This window comes from Fringilla coelebs (genome assembly GCF_963513975.1).
Source record: "Fringilla coelebs genome assembly, chromosome: 20".
Classification (NCBI taxonomy): Eukaryota; Metazoa; Chordata; class Aves; order Passeriformes; family Fringillidae; genus Fringilla; species Fringilla coelebs.
In genome coordinates this window covers 2047251-2072540 of record NC_140046.1, presented here as the reverse complement: position 1 = coordinate 2072540, position 25290 = coordinate 2047251, and the positions used below count along the sequence as shown (strand labels likewise).

At 40.7% G+C, this 25290-nt stretch overlaps 1 protein-coding gene across 8 annotated transcripts in view; it reads right to left on the bottom strand.

The window, feature by feature from the left end:
• The window catches only part of BCAS3 (BCAS3 microtubule associated cell migration factor), a 293342-nt gene that overhangs the window by 227751 nt on the left and 40301 nt on the right, over positions 1-25290 (bottom strand). For all 8 annotated transcript variants that reach the window (XM_084218873.1, XM_084218875.1, XM_084218874.1 and 5 more), the window contains exons 10-13: positions 19984-20060; positions 18237-18320; positions 12826-12996; positions 6146-6239 (exon numbers count right to left, since the gene is read on the bottom strand). In XM_084218873.1, the coding sequence (XP_084074999.1) occupies positions 6146-6239; positions 12826-12996; positions 18237-18320; positions 19984-20060 (426 nt within the window). The remainder of the gene's footprint in view (positions 1-6145; positions 6240-12825; positions 12997-18236; positions 18321-19983; positions 20061-25290) is intronic.

Here is a 25290-nt window from a genome sequence, read left to right as displayed (position 1 = left end):
AGCCCAGGGAAAACAGGCCCTTCACTTGTATTAGAGACTCTTTTTCAGTAACTTAAAGGAGGCCCTTTCACACCCACATTTGCATTTGAAGTACAAATATATTCTGGCAGGACTTGTATCAACACGGAGGTCCCAAGCACAACACCACAGATGGGAAAGAACGTGTATTTATAAAACAGCATTTTGAAATCTCTTCCTCGCCCCTGTTATTCAAACAATAAATCACCCATGTTTCAGAACACTGGGCTGGGGTTTGTGGTGGGATTTTCCAGCTCTCATTACTTCACACTGAAGAATCCCAGTTTTCCATTATCACAGCTCAGCCATTTTGTTTCTCTCTCCATCTCCCTGCAGCATCCCAGCAGGAATTCCTAATCCCAGCGGAGAAACACGAACCAGAATCCTGGTCCTACCTCACTTTCACTTTCAAGTGCAGGAAACTTCAACTCAAGCTTCTGAAGAGGCCTCGTGACAGTTTTCCCAAAATGTTGTTTAGAAGGAAATACAGGTTAAAGCCATGCTAAGTTCAGTCTGAATGTTTTCTCTTATGAGGGACTTATTGGGTGAATAATCAAGAGATGAAAAGTGAATAATTCTTGAGGATTTCCTGCTTATTTTTCCAACTGGCATTAATCCCTGTTTAACAGATAACAGCTGAAATCCATTGGAAGCCTTGCATACACAGGACCCAGTGGAAATTTATGTGTAAACCAGACTTCATTTAGTATATATCTCATTGCAAAAATTCTGATTTTGCTTATCCACAGTACGAGAATGCAGCCAGATTAAATTAATGACTGTTTTACTGTGTGGTTGTTTTAAATCCATAGAGATGATTAAAATCCAGTTTCAAAGGAACAGATATCCTAGATAGGGAAAAAAATTAGCAAAGCTTTGTTTTACCTGCCCTAATTTACAGCTTCCTACTTTTCCTGCATTCTGTTTAGGGAAACAATCAGCTTCTTTCAGGATAGAAATAAAAACACAAGGAATATATGCATAAAAGGAAAAACTAGTACAGATGTAGACTGTGGGTTAAGAGCTATTTCTGCAGTATCAGAAGACTAAACCAGACTCTGGCCTGGCCATAAACTAAGCCCACGCCCTAAATGAGGTGCCAAGCCACAAAAAGCATTTGCGTCAACTGGGAATACGAGGAAAAGGAGCCCTGCTAATTATAGGGCCTGGAAGCGGAAGGGGAGCGATGGGAGCTGAGGCTGCGCCGTGTTTATCTGAGAGCTTCCTCCCCCTGCCTGATGAGGCTTGGCCTGAGGGTGGGACTGGAGCTGCTGATGGGACACCGAGTTCTCAGCTCCTGGCAGCCCCAGGGCAAATTAGAGAGCGCTGGGAAAGCTGGGCAGCCCCACCACATCCTATCTATAACACCTCTCTAATTACAGAGCTGTCGATTGCCTGCATATAAATGAGGTCCCCACTGCTTGGAGCACCACCAGGAGCTTCCCTTCAGCTCTCAGAGGGTTTTCCACCTCCCCAAACTGTGTCACTCTGCCAGCACTCACTGAAGGATTCAACACCTTCAAGCTGTGTTGGATTTCCTTTCAAAACACCAAGGGCACAAGTGCTGGGAATCAGGCACACATCTGCATGGAGGAAATGTGGATCCATGGACAGACTGCATTTAGGAATGCAACCCTCAGATTTCCATGCCCAGCCATGGAGAAACCAGTCCAGCCACTGCACCAACTCACTGACTGTGCAAAAAGTGATTAAAAATATGAACCTCTCACACTTCAGATTGGAAATGTGAGCTTGGATCCCACACAAGGCTGGTACTGAGCTTTGGAGGGTCCCAAATTACAGGCTCAGAGCGCTCAGGGGAGCCACAGTGGCTTAGAGCACTCCTGGTTCAGTCCATATGGATTTCTCCTGGCACTGCCACCTTCCACAGGCTCCCTGGGACAGGATTCCTGTTCCACTGAGCTCCCTGAGCTGAGCAACTGCATTCATGGGACAAAGTTTATATGGCCCATGGCTTTCTGAGGCATCTGGACCCAGAACAGCAGCTTTATTTATACCCACTCAACCCCTCTCCCAGGCAAGCGAAAATACAGCCAAACATCAGAGCTGCTCAAGCCCTGGGTACTCCCAAGTGGACCACGTGCTGCAGTTACAAAACTGGGTCTCAAAAAAGCCTTAACTAAATAATGAAATTCTGATTTTAGCAAAATTCACCGCAAAATAAACGCAAGCACGTAAAGATTTAATGTAAATATTTTAAAAAATCCCAAGAAGTCAAAAGAAAGACAAGCAAAATAAAATATTATTTTGTGAATAAATAACTCCCTATGACTCCTTTAACTCCTAAAATAATCCATGGCTACCTTCACAACCAACTCAAAATGCAATTCTTGATCAAGCCATCAATCATCAAGGACTCCTCCTTTTGGTGACATGGGACAGAGGGACACAACATTTGTAACTGCAACTCATCAAACTGCCTTAATTTTAACATATTTGTCTTCCAAGGCAATAATTCAAGTTGAAAACCAGAAGAAAATGAACAGAAAAACTGAAGAATTATTCTGTCATTAAATAATTACAGCTTGATTGACTCCCCAGGAGTGTTTTCCTGCCCACTTTCTCTGATCAATGGGAAAAAACTTGAGCAGAGATGTTCCAATGTCACCCTCTTTAACTATTAACTCAAGGCCACTGTCACGTTTCAATATAGAACATTAAAATAATCAGAGCAATTTCAGGTCTGTTAAAGGTGCAGTCAGGCATCCCAAGGGGGACACAGTTTAATCTGTTTTACTGCTGGCCCAACATTAATTTTCTTGTTATTAATGGGTGGAAAATCTCTTTTGCAGCCAAGGAAGCGTAATTATTTAAAATTTTCAATGTCTTGCACTTCACAGCTCTCAGATGCCAATCTGGCAGGAGCAACACTTCTGGAAAGCAGATCATTTATTTACCACATTTAAAAGAAAAAAAAAAACCCAGATATTTATAAACCAGCACCATTTTTTAGCTGTTTACTAATTGAGAATCTTATTTGAAAACTTTCCTTTTTGAACTAAAATTGGAATGGACTTGCCCCATCCCATTGATTTAAAAGCTGGTCCTACTCCCAAACTGATTGTGGATTTAGCTATAGCTACAGAAATGTTTTAATCATTGTATTTTCAGTTTGTTTTCAGGGCTTTTATTGAAAAATATTGTGCCTTTTGCTCCCTCTAGAAGGCTGAAAAGCCAGGATCGAGTCCTGCAGCTGGAAAATGCCTCTATGCTGAATCTGAATGCAGAGAAAAGCTTTTACTGGGAAAAGCTGTCCCAGGAGAAGACCACCAGGAAGCTCAGGCAACAAAATGTCCTTTTCAGAGGCTCTAAGGCTACTTACTTGCCTTAACAAATTGGAAGTTGAAGCAGAAGCCCTAAAAAATCCAAGGGGATAATTCTCATCTTTCCTGGCTGCCCACAGGGTTTGTTGTACATATAGTTCTTGGCAGTGCAGCCTGACAGGGAAACGAGGCCCAAACCTTCCAAAAACAGGAGTGAATGATTTAAGCAAGCTTTGAACAGACATGAAAACTTCTACACTTAACTTGCCTCCCAAACCAGATACAAGGGGTGAAGAAGTTTGTATGGATGCTTCTGGAAATCCCATCTGGAGCCCAGGAGGCCAAGTCCAGCTCAGGCTCTGCACTGACCACGGCAGGAATTCCCACAGGAATTGGGATCCCAGCACAATCCCCTGCTCTGGTGGGCTCAGAAGCTCAGCCCAGCTTCCAAAATTAGTTATTACTGGTCTGCATCACTAGAGGCTCCCATGGAAAGTGGAACTCCAGAGGAAGAGCAGCAGTGTCCACATGAAAATGTCCTGGCATCCTCCAACACCAAACTCAACACCTGAACACCAAGACTCCAGAATTATTGATCACATCTAAAATTCAGGGCTGATTTCTCTATAATTTATTTCATCTATAAATTGTGAAAATAACATCTCTAACAGGTTTTCATGTTTCACTTATTCCCACATTGCATCCTTGAGGCCTTGTGCCCAAAATACCTTCCCTGGGGAGCCCAGAGGATCTGGCCCTTCCTCCCCCTCTGCAGGGGCAGCAGGAAGAAACTTTATGGGCTAAAAGAAGAGACTGTCCACTGGCTGTGGAGAACGTGCCCAAGGGTAGACAAGAATGTATTTAGCAACTCAGCTTTACCACAAATAAAACATCTATACTTTGCTTTTAAGTGTGGTGAAGTAAAGACAATTGACTGAATAAAGCTGCAGCCCAGCAGACTTTACAACTACTCTCAAAAAGCACAAAAAACAATTCCTGTAGTATGGAGAGATGTGGATCATTTACACACAAGTTGGTTTTCATTATCACAGTTCATAAAGGCCTTTATACCTCTGATCTGTTCAAATGAAGGGAGGATTCTGCTCGTTTTTAACACAATAAAAACCTATAAAGGGATCCTCCCAAAACTCAGGCCTGAGCACCTGTGCAGCTCCTGTGCTGAGACACGATGGATTAAGGGGTTTATCAGCCCCAGAAGGTGAAATTCTCAGAGAATCAGAGCAGTGCTCCCTGTTAGCCCGGCCAGCACAGCTCTGCAGGCACTGTGTGCTGGTCACTGCCTGGAATTAGGAGTAAAAGTGGGGTTTCAGAGCAAGCAGCCAAGGACAGAATCAAAAGCCACCTCTTGTTTTGTTCTCTGTAATGAGCTCAGCCTGATTGCCAATGACCACTGGAGAATGAGCTGGGATGATGCTACAGTCCTGGCTTCAAACAAAATCCTGCCTTGATGTTAAATAAAGAGCTCACAATCCTGGGCTAAGTGCTGCTCTCACTGGAGGAAGAGTTCTCTGCTGGTTTGTCCCCATCCCTCCTGAAAATCTCACAGAGCCAAAAATAACACCACTTAAAGAAGTGTTTTGCCATTAAACACCATTTGATCTAAGTGTCACTCTCTAAGTTATTGTCATCCCAGTACCTGAGCAAACCAAAGAATTTGATCATAATAGAAGAATTCAGCTATTTGCAAAAACACCCTTCCTTTTGAAAAATAATAAGTTAATTTGGTTTGGCATAAACATTGTGCTGCCCTTTAAATTTACACAATCCTAGAAACTCTCTTAAGGAGGCATTTAATTAATATCTATTTACCATTCTAATTCAAGCAGCTGCATTTCTTTCACTTATTTATTTCATTTAATTAGCATTGCTTCACTTCAGGTATCATCCTTCTTCCAGAGCACAAAGCAAAATGACTGCTCTGGAACTGAGGATTCTCAGTTCACTGCACAGAGCTCCATGAAAAATTCCCTTCCAAGAAAATCCAGGCAGATGAGAATACAGCTTTTCTGTCACAAAATCCCAGTGAACTGCACTGCACTGATAAAGAGTTCTGACACAACAGATGGGGTGTCAGAATGACACCAACTGGTCAGCAAAAGTGAAAACATAAATGACAGACATTTAGTTTTATTCTCTGAAATGTGACTTCACCCTCCTGATCTTCATGGCATTTGTTGCATTTTAGAAATTGTTAATTTAGGCACTGGAAGCTGCTGATTCCCTGACCATTTCCCTGAATGCTGCTGCAATCAGCTAGAACATTATTTATCTGCAGATAATGAAATGTTAATTGTCAGATTAATAAGATCAATTAATACACAAGGTTTGTAGTTGCACCTGCTGCCCACAGTGACTGTTCATTTATAAAGAGGAAAGAGAGAAACTTTTGAGGAGTTTCTTACAAGTATTTCAGATTTTAGTTGATTTTACTCAGGAGAGAGGGTAGATCACAAACTCTGCGTTAGCAAACAAATAGTAAGTACTTAAAAACCAGTGAAATTATTTTATTTCTGTATTCATGGAAGACCACAATTTAATCCATGTGGTGATCTCCTGGATACCTGAGGATCACAACCATGTGAGCACCTGGCTGGCAGGATCCCAGCAGACAGGAATTCCTCAGCAGAGGAAGAAGGACTGAATCTCCTCTCTCTCACCATAGTAAAAGAGTTGCTACAGTTTGAAATTTCCAGAAAGCCAAACATCCAACCCTCCACAGAGCAGGTCCCCTGCAGTGTCCCACCTCCAAAGCCAGGGGACACACTCCCATGGGATTTCCTGCCTTGTGTGCATCCATCCCCAAACCCAGAAGAATCTCTTACCACTGGGGTTGAAGGCCATGCAGCAAATGGGCTTCTCATGAGCAGGGAAATGGGCCACGATGCCATCGCTGTCCGAGTCCTCGCTCACCAGGACCTGGGGACAGAACACAGCCCAGCTCAGAGGGACAAACACTCCAGAGGGAAAATCCCATCTACTGACCCATGGAAATCCCCCCTTACTGACCCAGGGACTGCTGTGCAAGGTGTCACATCCACAGTGTCCCTGCCTGTCAGCTCACAACAATCCTGGGGATTCTCTCACAAACAGAGACATGAGACCTGCTCTAACAAGGATTATCCACTCTATGCCTGGATTTCCTATTCATTTATCCACAACTGGCTTTGGGAACACACAAGGAAACAACACTTGCTTGTGCATGGAAAGATGAAAAAATATTCTTCCTCTTTTTAAAATCAGCATGAAAAAGTAAATCCTTTAGGAACAGTGAAAAGTGCTTTTTAAAAATCAGCAATCTATTGAAATCTTCAGGATTTGTCATCTCTAACTCTGCTCTTCTGCACTGCCCTTGGGGATAACAAATATCACTTTTTACAATTCCAACACTACAGAGAAAGGAGGAAAAAAATTGGACTTAACTCCAACATCAACCAAATGTCCCTCACAAAGATGCCACCAAAGCAAAGCCTGGTTCCCATCCCAGTTCAGAGCTTGCACAGCTTTAAATCCCAGCATGATTTCCCTTTCTTACAGAACTTCAGGAAATCAAAATGATGCTGATACAACAGCCAGTGCTTTAGGAACATCAAACCAGCACCAGCAGCTCCTCCAGCCAGGGGAGGATTCTGTGCCCCTGAAAACAGCAGAGTTGGGAATTTTTCCTGGAAATCAAACCAGAGGGACAATTTCCCTAATAACACACGCAGGGGCTGTCAGAGAGCTCGAGGGAAGCAGCTCATTCTCCCTCCCAGAGCCTGCAGAGCCCACAGGAATCCCAAGGCTGCAATTTTTTTCCTCCCAAACAGGCTTCCTTCTCCAAGGTAGTGGCCTCTGACCACTCTGCTAAAAAGCCTTCCAAAGCCTCTCACTGAGAAAGGTTCAGAAATCTCAGCATGGCTCTGGTGATGACAGAGTCACTGAGCTCCAGCAGGATCCTCCTTGCAGAGCTCCCAACACTGAGAATTTTCTACCAAGGCCCCTCCTGAACAATCCCTCAGCTGCTCCTGATGCCCAAAAATATTTTATCAAGAGTGCAACAGGATTTTCCCCAAACCTGCCCAGCCAAAGAGCCCATGGCTGGGTGTGCTGAGCCAAGCCAGCTCCCAAAGCAGCTCTGCTACAGCAGAACTCTGGAGTTTATCAAAGATTCACCAAATCACCTTTATCTCACCCTAAAAGAGGAGACAAAGCACCGAGGGCAGTGCTGCATTTACTGCCAGCCAGCAGTGTTTGCTGCCAGGGCAGGGGAGAGCTGCAGCCAGAGCTTTTTCCTCCTATGCCATATTTTCCTTCCTCTGTGGTATTCTCAGTACTGCTGAGCAGAAGCCACTCGTAATTATGACTTTAATTATTTTAATCTTTAAAGGCAAATTACACCACTTATCCCAGTGGAGACATGTTTTTAAATAAAACATGAAAGTAACACAAATAAAAATGGACCCAAATCTAATCAAGCAGGTCCTACTCTTAATACAATTAAGAAAAGAGTAATCCCATCATCATAAAAACAAATAGGTTTGGCAATAATTATAAATATGAATATTGTATAACAAATATTTGCTGTACACTTGAGATCCCCAATGCTTTAAAGAGCTGGAGTTTGATTCACAAAGAGCCTCCCCCAAGTTACAGCCAAGGTCAAACTTCAGTGGAAAGGGGCTAAAAGTGATAGATCTGTGGCATTAACTACTGCACTCCTTTTAATAGAATCCAGCATAAACTCAAACCAGCCTCACGCTCAGCCTGAACCATTTATCTGAGACAAAAATGTCTTCTTGACAAAAACCAGATCTCCTTTAATAAAAGTGAGGCAGACAGTATTATGCTCTGAGGGAATCCTGTTGCTCTTTTTATATTTATATATAAAAAGAATTCTTCTGTAATACACGGAGATATAAAAAGTGAAGAAAATTGAGGCCAAATCTCTGAGCATCGGACATCACATCAGCCTTTGCCAAAGCTGCTCCTAAAATAAAAGCCCTGGTGTTAATGACCAGTGGAACTATGTCTGCAGTTAAAGTTTTATTATTGAATATGCTTCACTCTTTGAGCTTCTTTTTGCTTCAGACCAAAATTTCACAACAATTCCTGCTCCTGATAAGCATCTTGATTTGGTTCAATTGCTATCAGCTCCTCACCAAATGAAAATGAACTTTGGAAATTGCAGCTGCTTTTTTCCTGAAAATTCCTCTTTAATGCAATAAAAAAGTTAATAGGGAACAGAAAAAAAAAAAAAGGCCCTGATCACATTTTCAAACATAAATAAATCAACATGTTATCTTATTTTGCTGAGCTGTTTTGAAAATATTCTCTCCAATATTGCTGAGTTGTGGATGAGCTGCACGGGGCCATTTCATCAAGCACAACCCCAGCAGCGAGTTGTGGATTTTGAACTGGCCACATCTTTCTCTGTCAGCCAACTGTTAGATGTTGAACAGATTTACATTCTGCCCCAAAACTGGTGACTTTTGAGCAAGGTCATTATTGCAGCCTGCACGCGGGTGGCCCAGTGGATGAATTAATTAAGAATACAGAAACAAAGGTCGAAAGAAAATAATTTTTCTTTCAAACCCAAGCCAATAAAGTCTTACACGTTTAATTCCAATTACTGAAAAAGAGGACATCTGTACAGCTTTAGGTTTATCCATTTCAACTAATTAAGGGATTCAAATAAATAGTCCTTCCATCTAACTGAAAAGTTTGCTAACACTTCATTAGAAGGAAGTTTAAACAAGCACACAACCTTGTTAACATATTTTGGTTTACCACAAAGTTACTTGGGCATCTCGATAATTATTTTTATTCCTTTTACAAATATCTCCTGACAGCCAATGTCAATAATTCTGAATTCCTCTGCATTTATTTAATTACCTCATAATTCAAATTTTCTTCAAGTAGCACCGATTCTGAAAGTAGGAGCTATCACATAAACAACTGCTGGGGAGGAGAGTTTACTACAGTATCTACATTCATAAGGTTTATTAAAAATACTTTCCCTGCAGATTTAATCCTGCAAGATTACATTAGGAGAGTTCTTTGGTCTTAAATTGTGGATTTTCCTGTGGTGAGTTTGCATTTCACCCTCTGCCATGGCAGCACAGGGCAGTGAATGAGACACATCGAGCTCCCTCTCACATCCCTCATATTTAATGACTTTGAAATGGGAGAAATTATTGAAAATTAGTGAAAATTATACTTAGTCCTCCTGGTTTGTGTCCAAAACATGTCCCTTCCTCATCCTCCTGGCACAGAAATTGTTTTATTTGTACATATGCACAGCACAGCTCAGTCTATCTTTAGAATCTGTGTGCTGTGCTTGAAATAACTGAAAAAGCACTTGGATCATTAATTTGCAAAACTTTGGACACATTTATATATTTTTAAAAATGCTTCCCCACTCAAAAAAAGTTCTTATTTCTCCTCCAAAATGATGCATTTACCTGCCTTAGATTTATTAGTGTCTTCCATTTTCTTCCTCTTTTTAAAACTTTTTTTTTTTTAACTGTATCTTATCTTCCAGGCATATTTTATTACTTGGAAAATGTATCTTTCACTGCAACACCCAAATTCTTAGTCAGGCTGTGCAGGTGATAGAAATCTTTAGTGACCTGAAGGAGGTGAGGTATTTATTTTACATTTGGAGGGCACTGATGATAGGAAAAGAATTCCTCCCTGCTTCTGAAATTGCCCTCAGCTGTGACAAGGCTGGAACCAATGTGAGCACACACCAACCCCTGCTGAATGGGATTCAGGGCTTTCCAAGTGTTCATTGAGCCCAGAAAATATTTGGTTGGAATTTTAAATTCAAGGTTTCTCAGTGAGAGGAGGAAGAGTCTGATGGGCACAGCCATGAACATCCCAAACCAGGCACCTCATGCCAGCAGGGAGGGTTTGTTGATTCCACTCAGAACTCTTCTTTTCAGGACTCTGAAAACTGGGGGGATAAAACAAGGAAAAATCCTTTCACTGAGAGTGCTTCAGCACTGGAACATGGAGGAAATGGAATCCCCATCCCTGGGAGGATTCAAAAAATGAGCAAATCTGGTAATTTGGTTTCATGGCAATGGCAGGACTCAGTCAAGGCTGGACTTGATGATCCTGCAGGTCTTTTCCACATGTACTGATTCTGCGAATCTGTGATTCTGTTCTCCAGTAGCTTCAGAAAAACCACTGAAACAGGCAGTGACCCTAACCCAGAGAGGACTGTTTTACAGGACTTGGCATCACCAGCCTGCCCCACCACCCCTCCACCTCAGCCAAAGTGAGGATGGAGCTCAGGGCACGGCTCCAGCAAACTGAGGAGCTCCCACAGGGAGCAGCTCCATGCTGCAGTGCCTGCTGCAGCCCAGGGCAGCCACCACCAGCTCAGTGACATTCTCACCTCCCTGAGAGGGCAGAGGTGCTGAAACCCTGCCCTGAATGCTGCCCCAGACCCAGGCAGGTCACCCAGCCAGCACTAACAAGTGCCATCCACACTGGCATTCCTTGCAGGAATTCTGCCAGCACTCAGCATCACGTCCCTGCCAGGCTCCTGGGACGTGCCAAGATCCCTGCCAAAACCAGGATCTACCAGCTCACATCTGCACAAAACCTCACCAAAACTGACATTTCCACTGCCAACAGAGCTGGAGGCACAAGAAAAGACTCAGAGGGACTGGAGGCACCCCTCACAGGAGAAGGTCCTGTACTGGCAGTGTGGAATGACCATGTACAAAATGCATTTATTTATTTTTAATCAGCTTTCCTTTTTGCCAGAGGGACATTTCAGTAAGAAAAAATTGTTTAAAAAATCTCCTGCACCATGAAAATCTAACAATGCAGAAGAAAGGTTATTTTCTTTTTTCCTGGAAATGAATAGAATTCTGAAAGCAAATTGCAGCACTGGAAATAAATTATATAATTTAACAGCATTTAAAAACTTCAGATCACAAAAATATGAATGCAATACAAACAATTAGAATATCCAACTTCCTAGAGGTTCAAGACAAAACTCATTTTCCTAGAGCTGATGGTTATTTATGTTAGAGCAGCATGGTTTGGACAAGACAAACGTTCTCATTTTTACAGCTCCTCTCCTGGAGTGCCCTTTAGGCTTTGATAGCTCCCTACTATTGTTAGGGTCAGAGGACAAGTTCATAAAACCTCTAAATCATACATAACAAGCCTTAAAAACCTAAGATCTATCATTTTTCCCCCTAGGCCAATGCAGAAGAATCAAAGCACAGACATAGACCAGCAGAAATAATGACCACATTAAACAGCTTCATCAGAAATTTATGAAGTCAAATTTGTCTTTTTTTTCCTTTCCTTATTGCATATGAAGAGCCAAGAAATTATTTTTTTCCTGGAAACAAAAACAAATCCCAGAATTATTTTAAAACCTGACTATAAGATCCTAATTTTTTTTCCCATTATGTTCTCTCTTTTATTTCAATTTTGGAAGAAAATGTCTATAGTGTTTTATGAACAATTCCCTTTCAATGCAACATTGCTTGGCTAAATACTTCCAAAATTAATTCTCAGGGAATAACCATAACAAAGTTTTTCTTTGTTTTGGGTTGGTTTTTTTTTTCAAGTAAAATATTTTATTTTCCTGTCAAGAAAAAAAATAAAATAACTTGGCTGAATATTTGACTTCTGATGTGTCCTTAATACCTCACTAACTTACCTGCAATGAGCATCAAAGATAGGGGAAAACAAGAAAAAACTGAAGTTTTTTTTTGCTTTAAATTCAATAAATGTGACCATGAGAAAAAAACATCTCACAGACTAGTTACAGAATAATGAAGTGTGTGGGAGTTCGGCATAAATACTGAATCCAGGACCAGCCACTTTAAAATTAAATGAGTGGTAGAAACAAACAAAAAAAGACATGGATATCTTCCCTGCCACGAAGACAGGAAAATCCAGCAATTTACAAATTGTCTGATAATGATGTGGAGTTTGTAACAAATTATTCTTCTTGCCACACTGCTCTGTGTATTCTTATATACAGTAAATTTACTCTATTATTATAAAACAGTGCAAATGCTCACAAAACAGCATTGTGTGCTTGACTGCATTTGGGATTTACATAAAATTATAACTTTTACACTTCCCACCCAACTTCTCCCATCATTTTTTTTAGCCTGGAATTCAACAATTGCCCCCATTCCCAAACAAGCCCACATTCCAGCCCGTTCTGTATTAATAAGGATCATCAGACTCCATCTCCACTTCCACTGATCAGCATCAATCAATGTCAATTAGGAACAAGTGTTGGGGAGACAAAATGTGACACTTCACACTTGATCTTGTCAAAGTGTCACATAAATATGCTGCAAGGACAATATATATTTTGGCTGCATTTCAGTCCCAAACAGGATTTTATCCCAGCTCTGTGGGTCTGTAAAACTCCCTGCCCCGGCAAAACTCGGGTTTATTTTTCACTCCCATCACCACGTAAAGGATTTCCCTGGGATTGAGGGGGCCATGCAGGCTCTGGCTGTGTGCACACTGTTACCTGTCCCTCTGCCACTGTCTCGGTGTCGATGATGGTGACAATGCCAGGCACCAGGGGACTCCTGCGCAGGTTGCTGTGAGCCAGGATTTCCTCCTCGGTGGCTCCCGAGGGCAGCGTCCCCGTCAGCTGGGTCACCACCTTCCCCACCATCGTCAGCCCAGTCTTTATTGTCTGCAAAAAAGGGAAAAAAAACTCCTTCAAATGATGTTTGGGGCTGTGCTGTGGGTTCAGCTCAGATTCTTTCTGGAAGTGGATTTTTTTAGGAGTGGTGTATCAGCTGCAAAAGGCTGCAACAAAACAGCTTGAAAAAATTTGGCGTGCTAGCAAATGGAAGAATTCACCTTTCTTTTGGAAGTCAATTATACCAAAGCACTATTGAAAAAAGAAGTATTTTAATGTTCAAACAATTTAATGTGTTTGCATTTTAAGTATTCCAGTGCTGGGGTTTTTTTTTTTAACTTTGATTTTAGTTACTCCCATAGCATGCGTGGTCAGAGGGATCAAAGACGAGGCCACGATGGGTGTGAGGAGGGTACTGCTCACACAAAAATACAAGCAGCCCCTAAAGCTGACAGAGTTTTGTCTTCTGCACAGTGCAAGAGACTAAGAATTTGTCTTTTGCTACATCTGACACACTCATTTTTTAGTCAGTAATTAAGCATTAAAACTAAATATGAGACTCAAATCCGGGAAAATGAAAAATGCCACCCTCAAGGTCCTGGAACTCCCAGGCACATCCCAGCACAAGGAATGGGACTTTCCAGGCTCTGCATGTTTCCCAGACAGGGGTTTGAAAACACATTCACTGCACCAGCTTTTAGCAGCTAAAGATGCTGAAGATTATTTTTATTTTGCTCTATTTTATTTGGAGAAAGAGGCAGAGTAGACACAGTAGGAGAGATGCAGACTGAAAGAAAAACAAGCCCAACTACAACTTTAAATATTTTCTCCTTGAACCAAGGACTGTGCCTTATTTGCCCGTAAAGAATTGAGCAGATTTATTATGCAATATAAATAAGAAATAGCAAAAGAGATCAGAATGGAATGACACTGTAACAAGCCAATTCTTAACTAAAAAGACAAGCTAAGCTGCCTGCTAAATTGAAAAGGAAAAAAATGTCCAGATCCCAGGCTGAAACCAAGAAGCAGCCACAAATCAATTGCAACTGCTTTGTTTAGTGCTAAAATCTCAAACTGCAGTGATTAGAAAACACATTAGTGTTCATCAATTAGCAGCCAAACGTTTGTTTTAATAATTCATGGGAAATGACTTACACAAAGTCTGTTAGTGTGTTGTCAGGAAAGCCTCTGAAGGGCCAACAGCAGCAGGCGCCACACGGTATCGATGGCCATGGCCAGCCAGGAAGGCTGATTAACCTCTGAGATGCCTCTGCTGATGGACTCACCCCATTAATGCTAATGGAGATACTTCCACTTAAAATCGAGCCAGGCCTTTAGCACAGCAATGGCTTTGGGGGTTTAAAGTCTTTAGTAATATCCTGCCATTTGTTTCTTGTTATTTCTTTTTATACCCGGCTACGGCAGAGGAGAATAAAACGGGTTTTAACAGTGGCGAACTCAGGAGGCTGGGAGAGGTAACATAAAGCAGATATTGACAGCTGAGGAATAAACCTAAAATAGCCCCAGTGCCATCACAAGGATGCATTCCAGCTCTCCTGGCAAAAACTGACAAGGCAGTTTTTTGGCCAATAGCTAAAATCCTAGAAAATTATTTGTTCTGTTTATAAAGCAGTAAAATGCTACATGGCAAAATACCTGGGCAGGGGAAAAGGCTAAAAACTGTAACTGACCCGTTTTAGAAAATATCTTTAATATTTATAATGAGAGCAATGGGATGGCAAAGCACCAACCATAAATTGACACTCTCTAGAAGGAAATGACCAGTGTGGGAGCAGCGTGGGCCTGCAGCAGGGAGAGGTGTGCAGAGATGTGGCCAAGGCCATTAGCTCAGAAATATCAGTGCAGAACCATTACAGCACTTACTGCCCTGTGCTGTTGTGTATATTTGCAAAAACTTCTGGGGTAATCTTTAACCTTTCCCATGCCATATCAGCTGTCCCCTCCATCCATTAGGGCTAATGACCTTGCTCTCACATAAGCTGTTAGTCCTCATTAAGAAGTTATCAGGTAACAAGAGAAAACAGATGCAGCTTTTGCTAAATCACTTTACCAGTACAGGATTAAAAGATATGGAGAAGGAACCAAGCAAAGGAGTTATGAGGTGAGAAGGACTTGGTTTATAATTTGATGTGAGACATGTGACAGAGCAAATACATTTTAAATGAAATGGGTTCAAGTTTGCACTGTCCCAGTCACTGATGGGAACCCGCAGTGAAGTCTGCTGATAAGTAAAATTAAAATACTTGATGCAGTTTCTTTTGTAACCAAAGATCCACAGTGTGCAGAAACACACATTATTTATATGCTTATGTGTATCCTATCTACTTCAAAATATGACTGTTCACATTTATTTGAATATAAAGTAACACATATATTTTATTGAAATAGATGTATGCCCTCATCCCTCATTTAATTGAAAAGTAAGCACAACTTTAATTAGATAAAAAGAATTAAAATTCACCATTCAATGCCTGTTAGGATGCTTTGTTCCAACAAAGGCCTTGCATCCTTTTAGTGACAACACAATCTATTGTTCCTGTTTCTTGTAATAAATACATTTTATATGATCTATTTAACTGCAAATGAAAAACCTATAGAAAGCAGAAAGAGACATCAAAAAGATCTGCCTTGGGTGTGAACACAGTGAGGTTGAGCCTCACACTCAGTTTGAACAAAGAGATAATAGGGCTTATTCTGAAAGAAATTCTGTGTCCATGCCACTGTTTGCTCAAGTGAAAAGAATCTTTATCCCATGGAAGGGACTTCCCTGTCTGCATGCACTGAGTGCATTCTACAACACCTCTAAGGAATGATAATTTCAGTTTTCCAAACACATCCATTTTTATCTGCACTCATCATTAATCCAAATGTGAATCTTCACACATTTTCTGCTTGGTCAAATGACAGAAACTACCAGAGCTTTTAGAACATGAACACTCAGAAAGCCACCAACATGACCACAACTTTGACCTCGGCGATTTTGGTGAACAGGGACCTTCCCAAATAACTCCCGAGTTATTTGATTAAGGAGGAAATTTATTTGCTGCACCAAGAGCAGCAGCTCCCACTGAGGACAAACCCCTGGCCCCACCAGGACATGGGTCAGCATAGGGAAAACTATTACAGAAAATATTCTGTGCTGCCACCAAGATCTTCTAGAGAGGATCTGAAAGGCAATTCTCCAAAGTGACCCTGCTGAAAGCTCCCAGCTTTCCTTCTCTTTCATAGGAAGGTTCTTTCACTTCAGTAGAAAATTGGAAACCAACCAGAGAAAAGGCTGTAACCCAAGGTAACCTGGCAAAACAAGAATTTTAATGGAACCACTTCTAAACCAAAAAGCAGCACTGCAGGGAAAAGGAAAGGACATCCACCTCCCAAAAAGCTGCTCCTGCACTAATCAAAGCAAAGAATTACAAACCCCTGAGAGGACACAACAGCATAAATGAACGTTCATAAATGAAGAATTAAATAAGGAAGGAGTGAATTGATGGTGAGGCAATGAAATGGACAAAGAGCAATAGATATATGGAGCATCTATTTGCCAGCAAGAAAGTCAGCCCTGCAGTTATCAGAGATGAAAACCTGCTAGACAGCAAGCCAAGACTCAATGAAATCACTAATAAATTAAACATTGCAGATTTACTGTGGCATGCTCATGGATAACAAATTAATACACTAAGGCTGAGACACTCCTCAAGAGCCAAATCATGCAAATATTTAAAACTATATTAGTATTAATCTTGTCTATTACAGTAACATCCAACAGGCAGGAGCATGAGCGATGTGCTGTGCAAATACAGAGCAGCAGCAGCCCGTGCCCTGGGGATTATCCCTTTTCCTAACTCTCACTGGGAGTTTATCTCTGTACAGAGGCTAACAATCTTTTCTTTCCTATGATTATAAACACATTTTATCTTCAGTATCTACTCACATGATGCAATAGCACTACTTCAGTGTGATAAACTCAGCTTAACAGCAGAATTTCTGGATTATGATCCCTCGCTAGTACTACTCAGCAGGGAAGGCCATCAGCTACAGCGATCTGTTTGCAGGATTTTGCCACATCTGATCCAAACTGTGGCTGATCACGCTAAGCCACTCAATTTTTCAAGCTTATCTGTGCTATAGAAAAATGTTCACGATGCTGGGATTGAAGGAATTTGGGGAGATTTCCCTCCACACCTCTTTAACTGTGCCGATGGTGAAAGTACACAGAGATCCAGCAAATCACCTCAGGAGAGGAGCAATCCCAGCTCCCCTCAACAATGTAAAAAGCTGTGATTTTTCTCCTTCTCCGGCCACACTGTGATTGTGATGGACTATGTTTGTTTTTCTGTTTTGTTTTCACATGAGCTGGCCTGCCCTGTGTCTCTCTCTGTGGCTTCTCCTAACTGTTGTTTTCCTCGGTGCCACTGAGCCTTCTGTCCCACGCTGTCATTTCATTCCTATTATTAGGTTTGTTTTGTTGCACATATCAGAAATGAAAAGGCTGGTGGTTACAAGGGAAGCTTGTAATCAGCACTGAGTTCACCCCACGGTGCCAAAACGCACTCAGTGTGTGTGTGTGTGTGAGAAAAAGAAATTGTTGTTGCAGCAAGGAAAGGAGCTGGGAGGGAGACAGTGAAACAGAAGTTGTGCTGGGTCTTGTTTAAGATTTTTCCAAGCCATGAGCTTCTTTTGATACTACAAAACCCCAGACGTTTCTCTGAAAACAGAGGGATTTTATAACATCATCTGAAGTACAAAAACGAGGCAATGGAACCTATATGTAAACAGTCATTAATAAGCTCCAACCTTCAAAGAAGGTAATTAATTAGCTCCAGTACTGTGCTGTCACCCTTCAGAGAGAGCAAAACGTATAATGGGGGTGTGATGGACTCCAAAGAGCACCAGGCACTTGTAAAGTCACTTTTCATGATGCTAAAAGACTAATAATTCACAATGTTGATTTCTAATCATATAAACTTGTGCCACTATGAACAGCCATTATACAAATCCATCCCACTGTCACTTCCCTCTAATGTAAATAGCTGTTTGTAATAAATGAAATTCTTAAGAATCAGCTCAGAAACAGAAATACTTTGTGGAAAGCTGCATTTGGTCAGAGATTTGCAGGATGGGGAGGGCAGGCACGGTGCTGCTGCTGCAGGGCTCTCAGTGTGCTCTCCTCTCTGGGAAGGGAGGGGGTGATGACACACAGCCCAATTCAGCAGGGAAACCTCATAATTATGTTGCAGGAGCAGCTCTCCCAGGGCAGATGATGGACTCACTTTGGCAGCGCTAATGACTGTGGCAGTGTAAGACTGAATGTTGTCTCCACAGGCTCCACCACGGGACTGATGGCATCGGATCAGCTACAAGAAGAAAGACAGCGACCAAGTCACTACTATTAAACTACACAAACCCATAACCCATTACCAGAGCCCTTATTTATCATGTACAGTGGTGTGTTTTTTCCTACAAACAGCAGAAAGCCCTGCTGAGACACTTAACCCCTTTTTATAATCTTCTGGGTGCCACCCAGACTGTCGCGTCCCCCGCTCCAGTTTTCAATTACCAGATGAGTACTCACTAAGAATTCATAAACTTTGAAATGGTGGGATTTTTGGTCTGGCAGCAATACCACAAATAAATTTAAATAAATATAATCAAAAGCTTTAGCCCTGTATATGTAACATTAAATATCAGCCATTCTAAGAATCCAAGTGTGGCTTTCCCCTCCTTTTTATGACGAGCAAGCAAAGAAATGACAAAGGAAAAGAGTTGTTTGAAATTTTGTATTTAATAGATTAAAGGAATGTACATGGGGTTTGCTTTTTATTGCCTTCCTTCAAAATCAGTAAATCAAAACAAGACTCTTGTACCTGCCATCACCCTACAAAAGTAGGTTTTGCCTTTGAACCCTAAGTAACAATAGAATCTGTGCTTCTATGCAAAATGAGGAAAAAATATGGGTATTTGTGGCTTGCACACAGGACATGTTGCCTGTTTAACTATTTGAGCTAAAAAAAAAAATTAATTACTGTATAATATATTTGTTTCTACAGAGTTTTCTGTCCTGCTTATATTTAAATATCTAAATAAAAATACCTAAACTAGGGAAGCCCACAGTGAATTTACCTGGGGACACACAAGCCATTTAAATTCCCTTTGTGATACAATTCTCTTGCTGATATTTTGGCAGCAATACTTTTTAAATCCCATCCCAAGCAGGGTTAGGTTTTCCAGCATCAGCAAGGAGTGTCACTAAAGGAAAGGCAGGCCTGAATTTGGGAAGAAATCAGCTGTGCTGGAGGAGGAGGTGTAACAGCAAATAGATTTCTAAAATCTGCCTCTGATAATTTCTGGCTCAGCTCTAGAAACAGCTTCTCCAGTCACAGGTGGAAGGGAGAAAAAACATCTGCTTTGAAATAAAAATAAGGCATTAGGAGCCAAATTTGGGCTTCCCTTCAAGCTTTAAATACACAACCCCTCCTCTGGGTAAAAGCAATGATCATTTCTTTGCCTGGGAATCTATTTTCTTTGTCTCTAGAAAGAGGAAAAAAAGTCTAAAATTTTTCATTTTTTTCTTGAAGCTTAATTTTTTCAAAGCTGCTCAGAAGTGGCCAATTTAATGCTGTTTTCTAAGCTACAGAGTGCACTGCTGTGTTGTCTCAGACAAACCCAGGCTCTGTCAGACTCAGTTTCCCCAAAGAGAATTTAGGAAGTGTTTTTTTGCCTACCTTCAGAAGTGTCTGAAATTAAATGTTTTAAACTTTTAAAGCACACAATTGGTTGATTATTGAGTTACCTCACTGAAAACACACATTGATGGCTGCCTTCTCTGCCTTCCAAGTTCCTTAAATTGAGATTAAATCAAATGTGCAGAGTAAAAATCTAATATTTCAAAATACTTAGGACTGTCATTTTAATGCAACTCCTCTTACAGATTTTCTTTTGCACACAGCTTTTTCCTTTTCTTTTTCCCCTATAAATACAAAATTTAGAAGTATTTTTTGATATCAAACCCCTCCTTACCTTATTTTCTGCATAAGCAAGCCAACGGCTCCCAAGAGCAATAGGATTCATGTTTGGCCCTGGACAAGGATAGCAGCCTGCAAAGTTTAAAAAGGCAACATTAAGAAATATCTTAATGACTTCTTCCAAAGAATTTTATTTATTGCCAAGAAAACAAAAAGTCTAAACAAAAGCCTTGCAGTCGCTAATATCACTCAGTGGATGCTTGCATTTTTGTTTCCAGAGATAAGGCTGTGGTTAGATGAGCTATTTTGAACATTTAATTATGTGTAAATATTCATTTCTCCTTTTGTTTGCATTTTTAAAGCCATTTTGATACAAAAATGACTTTCTGGGGTAAGGGAATATTGATGTTTGACTCAATTGGTTTTGCATCTTCACATTTTAATTAATTTTGTTTGATTGACACCTTTCTGTTGGTGAACAGTTCACTCACTTCAACCTCTTCTAGATTTTTACTGTATGAAAGGATGTATTGTGCTCTTGGTTTCATTTTTAGTAATTCTATATACAAACCCTCAGCCTTTCAAAATGCTTTTGCTTTTGATTTTAACAAATCTCTATACAAGCCCTCAGTCTCTTCAAATACTTTCAAACAAACTTTACTTTTCACAGTGGGAAAATTTGTAATTCCTTTAAAATTGGTGGCAATGTTTCCACTGTTCACCTGCTTTCCATTACCTCTATATTATCATAAAAATAGATTTATACATACAGATAAAAATGAGCATAGAAAAGAGAATTATTCCAGAGGATTAAAATAAGAAAATACCTGTTAGACAAAATAGCTGTGAATGAAAACATGGAAAGGCTTAAAATTAATCACATTAAATGGCATTTCATATATAAAGCTTTTAAAATATGTATTTTTATAAAATGTTATAAATAAAATAAAATTTTTAGAAATAAAATAAATAATTTGTATTTTAAAATAAGCATTTTTACATAAAAAATAAGGAGGAAAGAACAGGGGAAAGGAGGAGGCTATCAAGCAAATGGTTATTCTCACTTTTCACCAGATCTTAGGCTAATACAGTCAATTTAGCAATTTCAATCCTCTCACTGATTGGCCAAGAAACAAAATATTGAAGACCTTGCAAACGTGTGCCTGATTTAAAGGAGCCCCGGGCAGCTGCTCCTGTATCCCGGGCTGAAGGAGCACAGGCATACTGCATTTCAGAACACATCCAACACAACTTTTATTCAGTGTATCACTTAAAATCCTTATAAAAAATCAACCCCAGACCCAGGCAGTGAAGCTTTCTATTTTCTGAATCTCTGATACGAGACTCTGCCCCTGCTCCGCACCCACGGCAGGGGAAGGAACCCGATATCCACACACACCCCTGTCTGTGCCAGCAGGCTCCAGAAGAGTCCAGAACACTTCCTGAGCACAGCAGGACTTCCAGAAGGGGAGAGGTTTTATTTCCCCACCTGCAAAGCGGTGAGAGGCAACGTGGGAGGTGTTAGCACCTTTCTGGAAGGTTCCACGGACATTTGACAACGCTTTGGATGCGGGTTTGGGCCTGCGTAGGCCCCGCCGAGATAAACAAGCCTGGATTTCATTTTCCAGAGCACAGCACTGAGGGAATTGCAAAATTCCAAAGATCACAGCGAGCTGCTTGAAAGGTCAGAAAGGAAGGGAAGGAGAGAATGAATTCCCCAGTTAAACCTTGTCAAACCCAGAATGAATTCACCACCCAGCTAAACCCATCTCGGGCAGAACCCAGGGCGGGTTTGGGAGGCCTTATCGTCAGCCTGATCTCAGGAAGGAAAACGAATTCTGAAGAGATGATGCCACAATTGTTATTGCATTCCAGGAGTGCATAAAATGTGGGTAGCCAGAGCCTCTTAAGGAACAAAGCAAGCAAAAAAAAAGGTTGTAAATACAGCCCTGGGTTGTAAATACAAACGTGTTCTTCCGATGACATTATAGATCAGGAGCGCTGAGGTTTTAATGCCGACTTCTGCCTCGGCAGCTCTTATCTGGGTCAGGAAAGGAATTCAGGTCCCCCAAACCTTTCTTTTACCTTCCCTTTTATGTATAAAATACAGCACTAAAAGTTGCCAGATGATAACCCTCGTCGTGTAAATCTCTACAGTGACTTCAGAACCAGTGACTCGCGTTTCCCAAATTCGTAACATCCCTGCAGGAGAAAACTAAAGGAGTCTCAGCAATTCATAGCAAAAAAACAAGTCCTGCTTGGAAAAGGGAGCTGTTCTCAATTACTTCAGTAAACTGAAGCCATTGAAGAACTGCAAGAAGAATTCTTCAAATCCAAAATTGATCACTGAACAGAAGAGCTACTTGGAAAAGCTGGGACTGCCTCCCCAAACGCACTGCCCGTGGTTTGTCCCATGAACTGGGCTCAGTCAATCAGACTCCACACACAAATCAACCAAATTCTAAGAATAAACTCCACAAAGGTCAACAATTCAGCTCGGTCCTAAACTCTACTCTCGATACAAAAAACAGCGTAAAAAAAAGGAGCTATTTCCTCCCTTTCTTTTCTTTGCAAGTCTTTGCATTTTGGAAACTTGCAGCAGCACAAGGATAAACAAAGGGTTATGCATTATGGGAAGGAAAAGCAAATTGTTTTTCTGCTTTCCAAAAAAACAGCTGGAGTCAGCAGAACATCATCTATGAGGCAAATGAAAAGACAGACACGGCGTGACCCATCGAGCTGGGCCATCCAATCCTCAGCAGCCCCACTCTCTTAAAGATTAACTTCTATTTCTACCAGACTTCAAAACAACAGAGGAAAAAGCCATTCTAAGCAATAACAGCAGCAACTTTAGCATGTTTACAATAGGAATGAACATAATGAGAATGCAGAACTAACTGTCAAGAAGACCAAAGTTTCCAAGTTTTAATGACAGCATGGAGAGGTCATCCAAGAAAGGATCACTGAGGGAAAGTCCTTCCAAGAGTGCAGCAAACCAAGCAAGTACTAAAAAATATCTGATCTTAGAACCAGCTTAACTGGACCTATCACTCACAAAAATATAGGTGAAAACCTTTTGGAAACTACTTCATAACTTTTGAGTACACACACTTATTTTCTACCTCTGTGCAGAGGAAATTAGTAACTTCAGAGGTGGGAAAAAAGGAAGAAAAATTGCTTTGAAAATCAGAATCACAGTCCAAGTCTTTCTGCTAATTTTATCAAGTTCCTACACCCAAAAATTCCAACTGGTGCTGCCCTAAGGAACAGTGAGAAATAAGAAATGGGCTCCAGGATCCCTCTGAACAAGGGCTTGGCTAAGGACACCCTGGGACCTCACATCCTGTGCCTTGGTTTTCCCACTTCCAAGATGTAAATGTTAACTACAGCCCCATAAGTGATTCTTCAGTGTTACAATTTCTCTTTTTTTTCCCTTAAAAACTGGGTTATAAAATTATAACTGCAATAAGGATATAGCTTGTGATTATTTGCATTCAAAAATGCTTTAAACTTACTTGTTGCTGCGGTGATTTTATATATTTCAGTTTACTGAGAATACAAGAATCCCACGTTACCTGAAGTTCTCCAAAGAGCTACACAAATGTTTGCTTTGTGAGTGAGCAAAGAGAAGGTTTATATATTTTCCATTAATTTTCCATTTATTTCCATTAATTACTACCCTTATGGTAATGATGAAAATCTCTATTGCCCTCTGGAGACTCAAATCCATACACTCATAATAAACCAAATAATCTCTTCAACTCATTTTTGAAAATTCACACAAATATCCCCTCCTCTGACTCTGGATCTTTCCATCAGTCTTGAGCTCCTCCAAGAAACCCAAGGCTCCAGTGCTTTCCTTGAATTGTTTTGCAAAAGCTCATCCTGGATCTTCAGTGATGGCAATGTGAACACAAAGAGAGCAGCCAAGAGGAGAAAAGCAACACATTCCTGTCCTCTCCCTTGTCCTTTAAACAAACAGCTCACTGGGAAAACTCTGCTTGGAGGAACAGAGGCATTACAGGCTGTGTCAGCTACAACAGAGCCTGGGCCAATAAATCACCCAACACACCACTAATAAAACTTGAACCACTTCCACTGGGGCAGCTCTTCAGCATCTCCACAGCTTCTTCATAAAATAAAGATTTAAAGGAGATACAGGAATACAATATTCTCTCCAGAAAAATCTGATGTTAACAGTCAGAACTTGTCTGAGCTAAGTCAGGGCTTATTTTCAGTTTGCAGAACGATGCACTCCTAACTCCCTACCCACAGCACAGTTTTATTTCTTTCCCAAACCTCACTAAAACACACTGGAAAATGATATCTGATAAACTATTGCAAATTAATGCATGAATTAATAAAGCTGAGGGAATGAAAAAGCCAAATCAGAATCACCTAACATTGCTTTCCTTCAAGCACATCCCATCATGTTCATCTTAAGACACCACCGGTTGATTTTTAATTTCACAGCACATTCTAAGAACTTTATTCCCTACAACAATATTTATAGTACAGGAAAAAAAATCTGGTTTTGGCATTTTCCAGACTTTCACCCCCTCTATCTTGACTTTGTTCTTGCTTTTTAATGAAAAACATTTTAAGTTCTTTTCGGTCTTGTTTCAGTCTTTTTTCCCTATCAGTTTAATAGAAAAACTTTCTTTTTCCATCATTTTCACTGCTTTCTTTTCCCCAATTCTCTCCAGTTTCCTTTGCAGTGGTCCATACTCATCCTTTTTTATAACTATTTTTGATTTACTGTTTCCTAGGGGGAAATTTTAATGGATATGTCACACCTTGTGCCTGTGAGGAATTCATACCAGAGGATATTTTATTTTATTTCAAGCTGAGGGAACAGGCAGTTATTAATACAAAATATTTTCTCTTTTAGGATTTTGTCTTTAATCCCAAAATAAAGCAGAAATGGCATCTTTTGGGTCACATGGAATGCCATGAAGGCAGAGATTCCCAGGCTCACCTCCATCCTAAGGAAACCTTCTGGAGAAAGAAAGATTTTTCTGTTCAGTGCCTGACAAGGTTCATTAAAGATGACATATGTCAGCTGAAGTGTCCAGTGGTTTTAAACACACTTTTCTAAACAAATTCCAAAAGAAGTAACTCATTTCAACAGAAATTCTTCGCCTTTAATCATTCAAAGGACTTGCTGGATTATCACTTCCAAAATCAATGAAGCAGGGCCATTGTGTATTTTTAAATAAATAGCTCCAAGAACCCACTGAAGTGATGCTACTTCTCTAATAATCAATCTGTAATTCTTTTCTGGGTCTTATGAAACACAGAGCTCTACATAGGAATGGAATTACAAAACTCCATCCTTAATTCCTGCAGTGCAGAGCAGCCA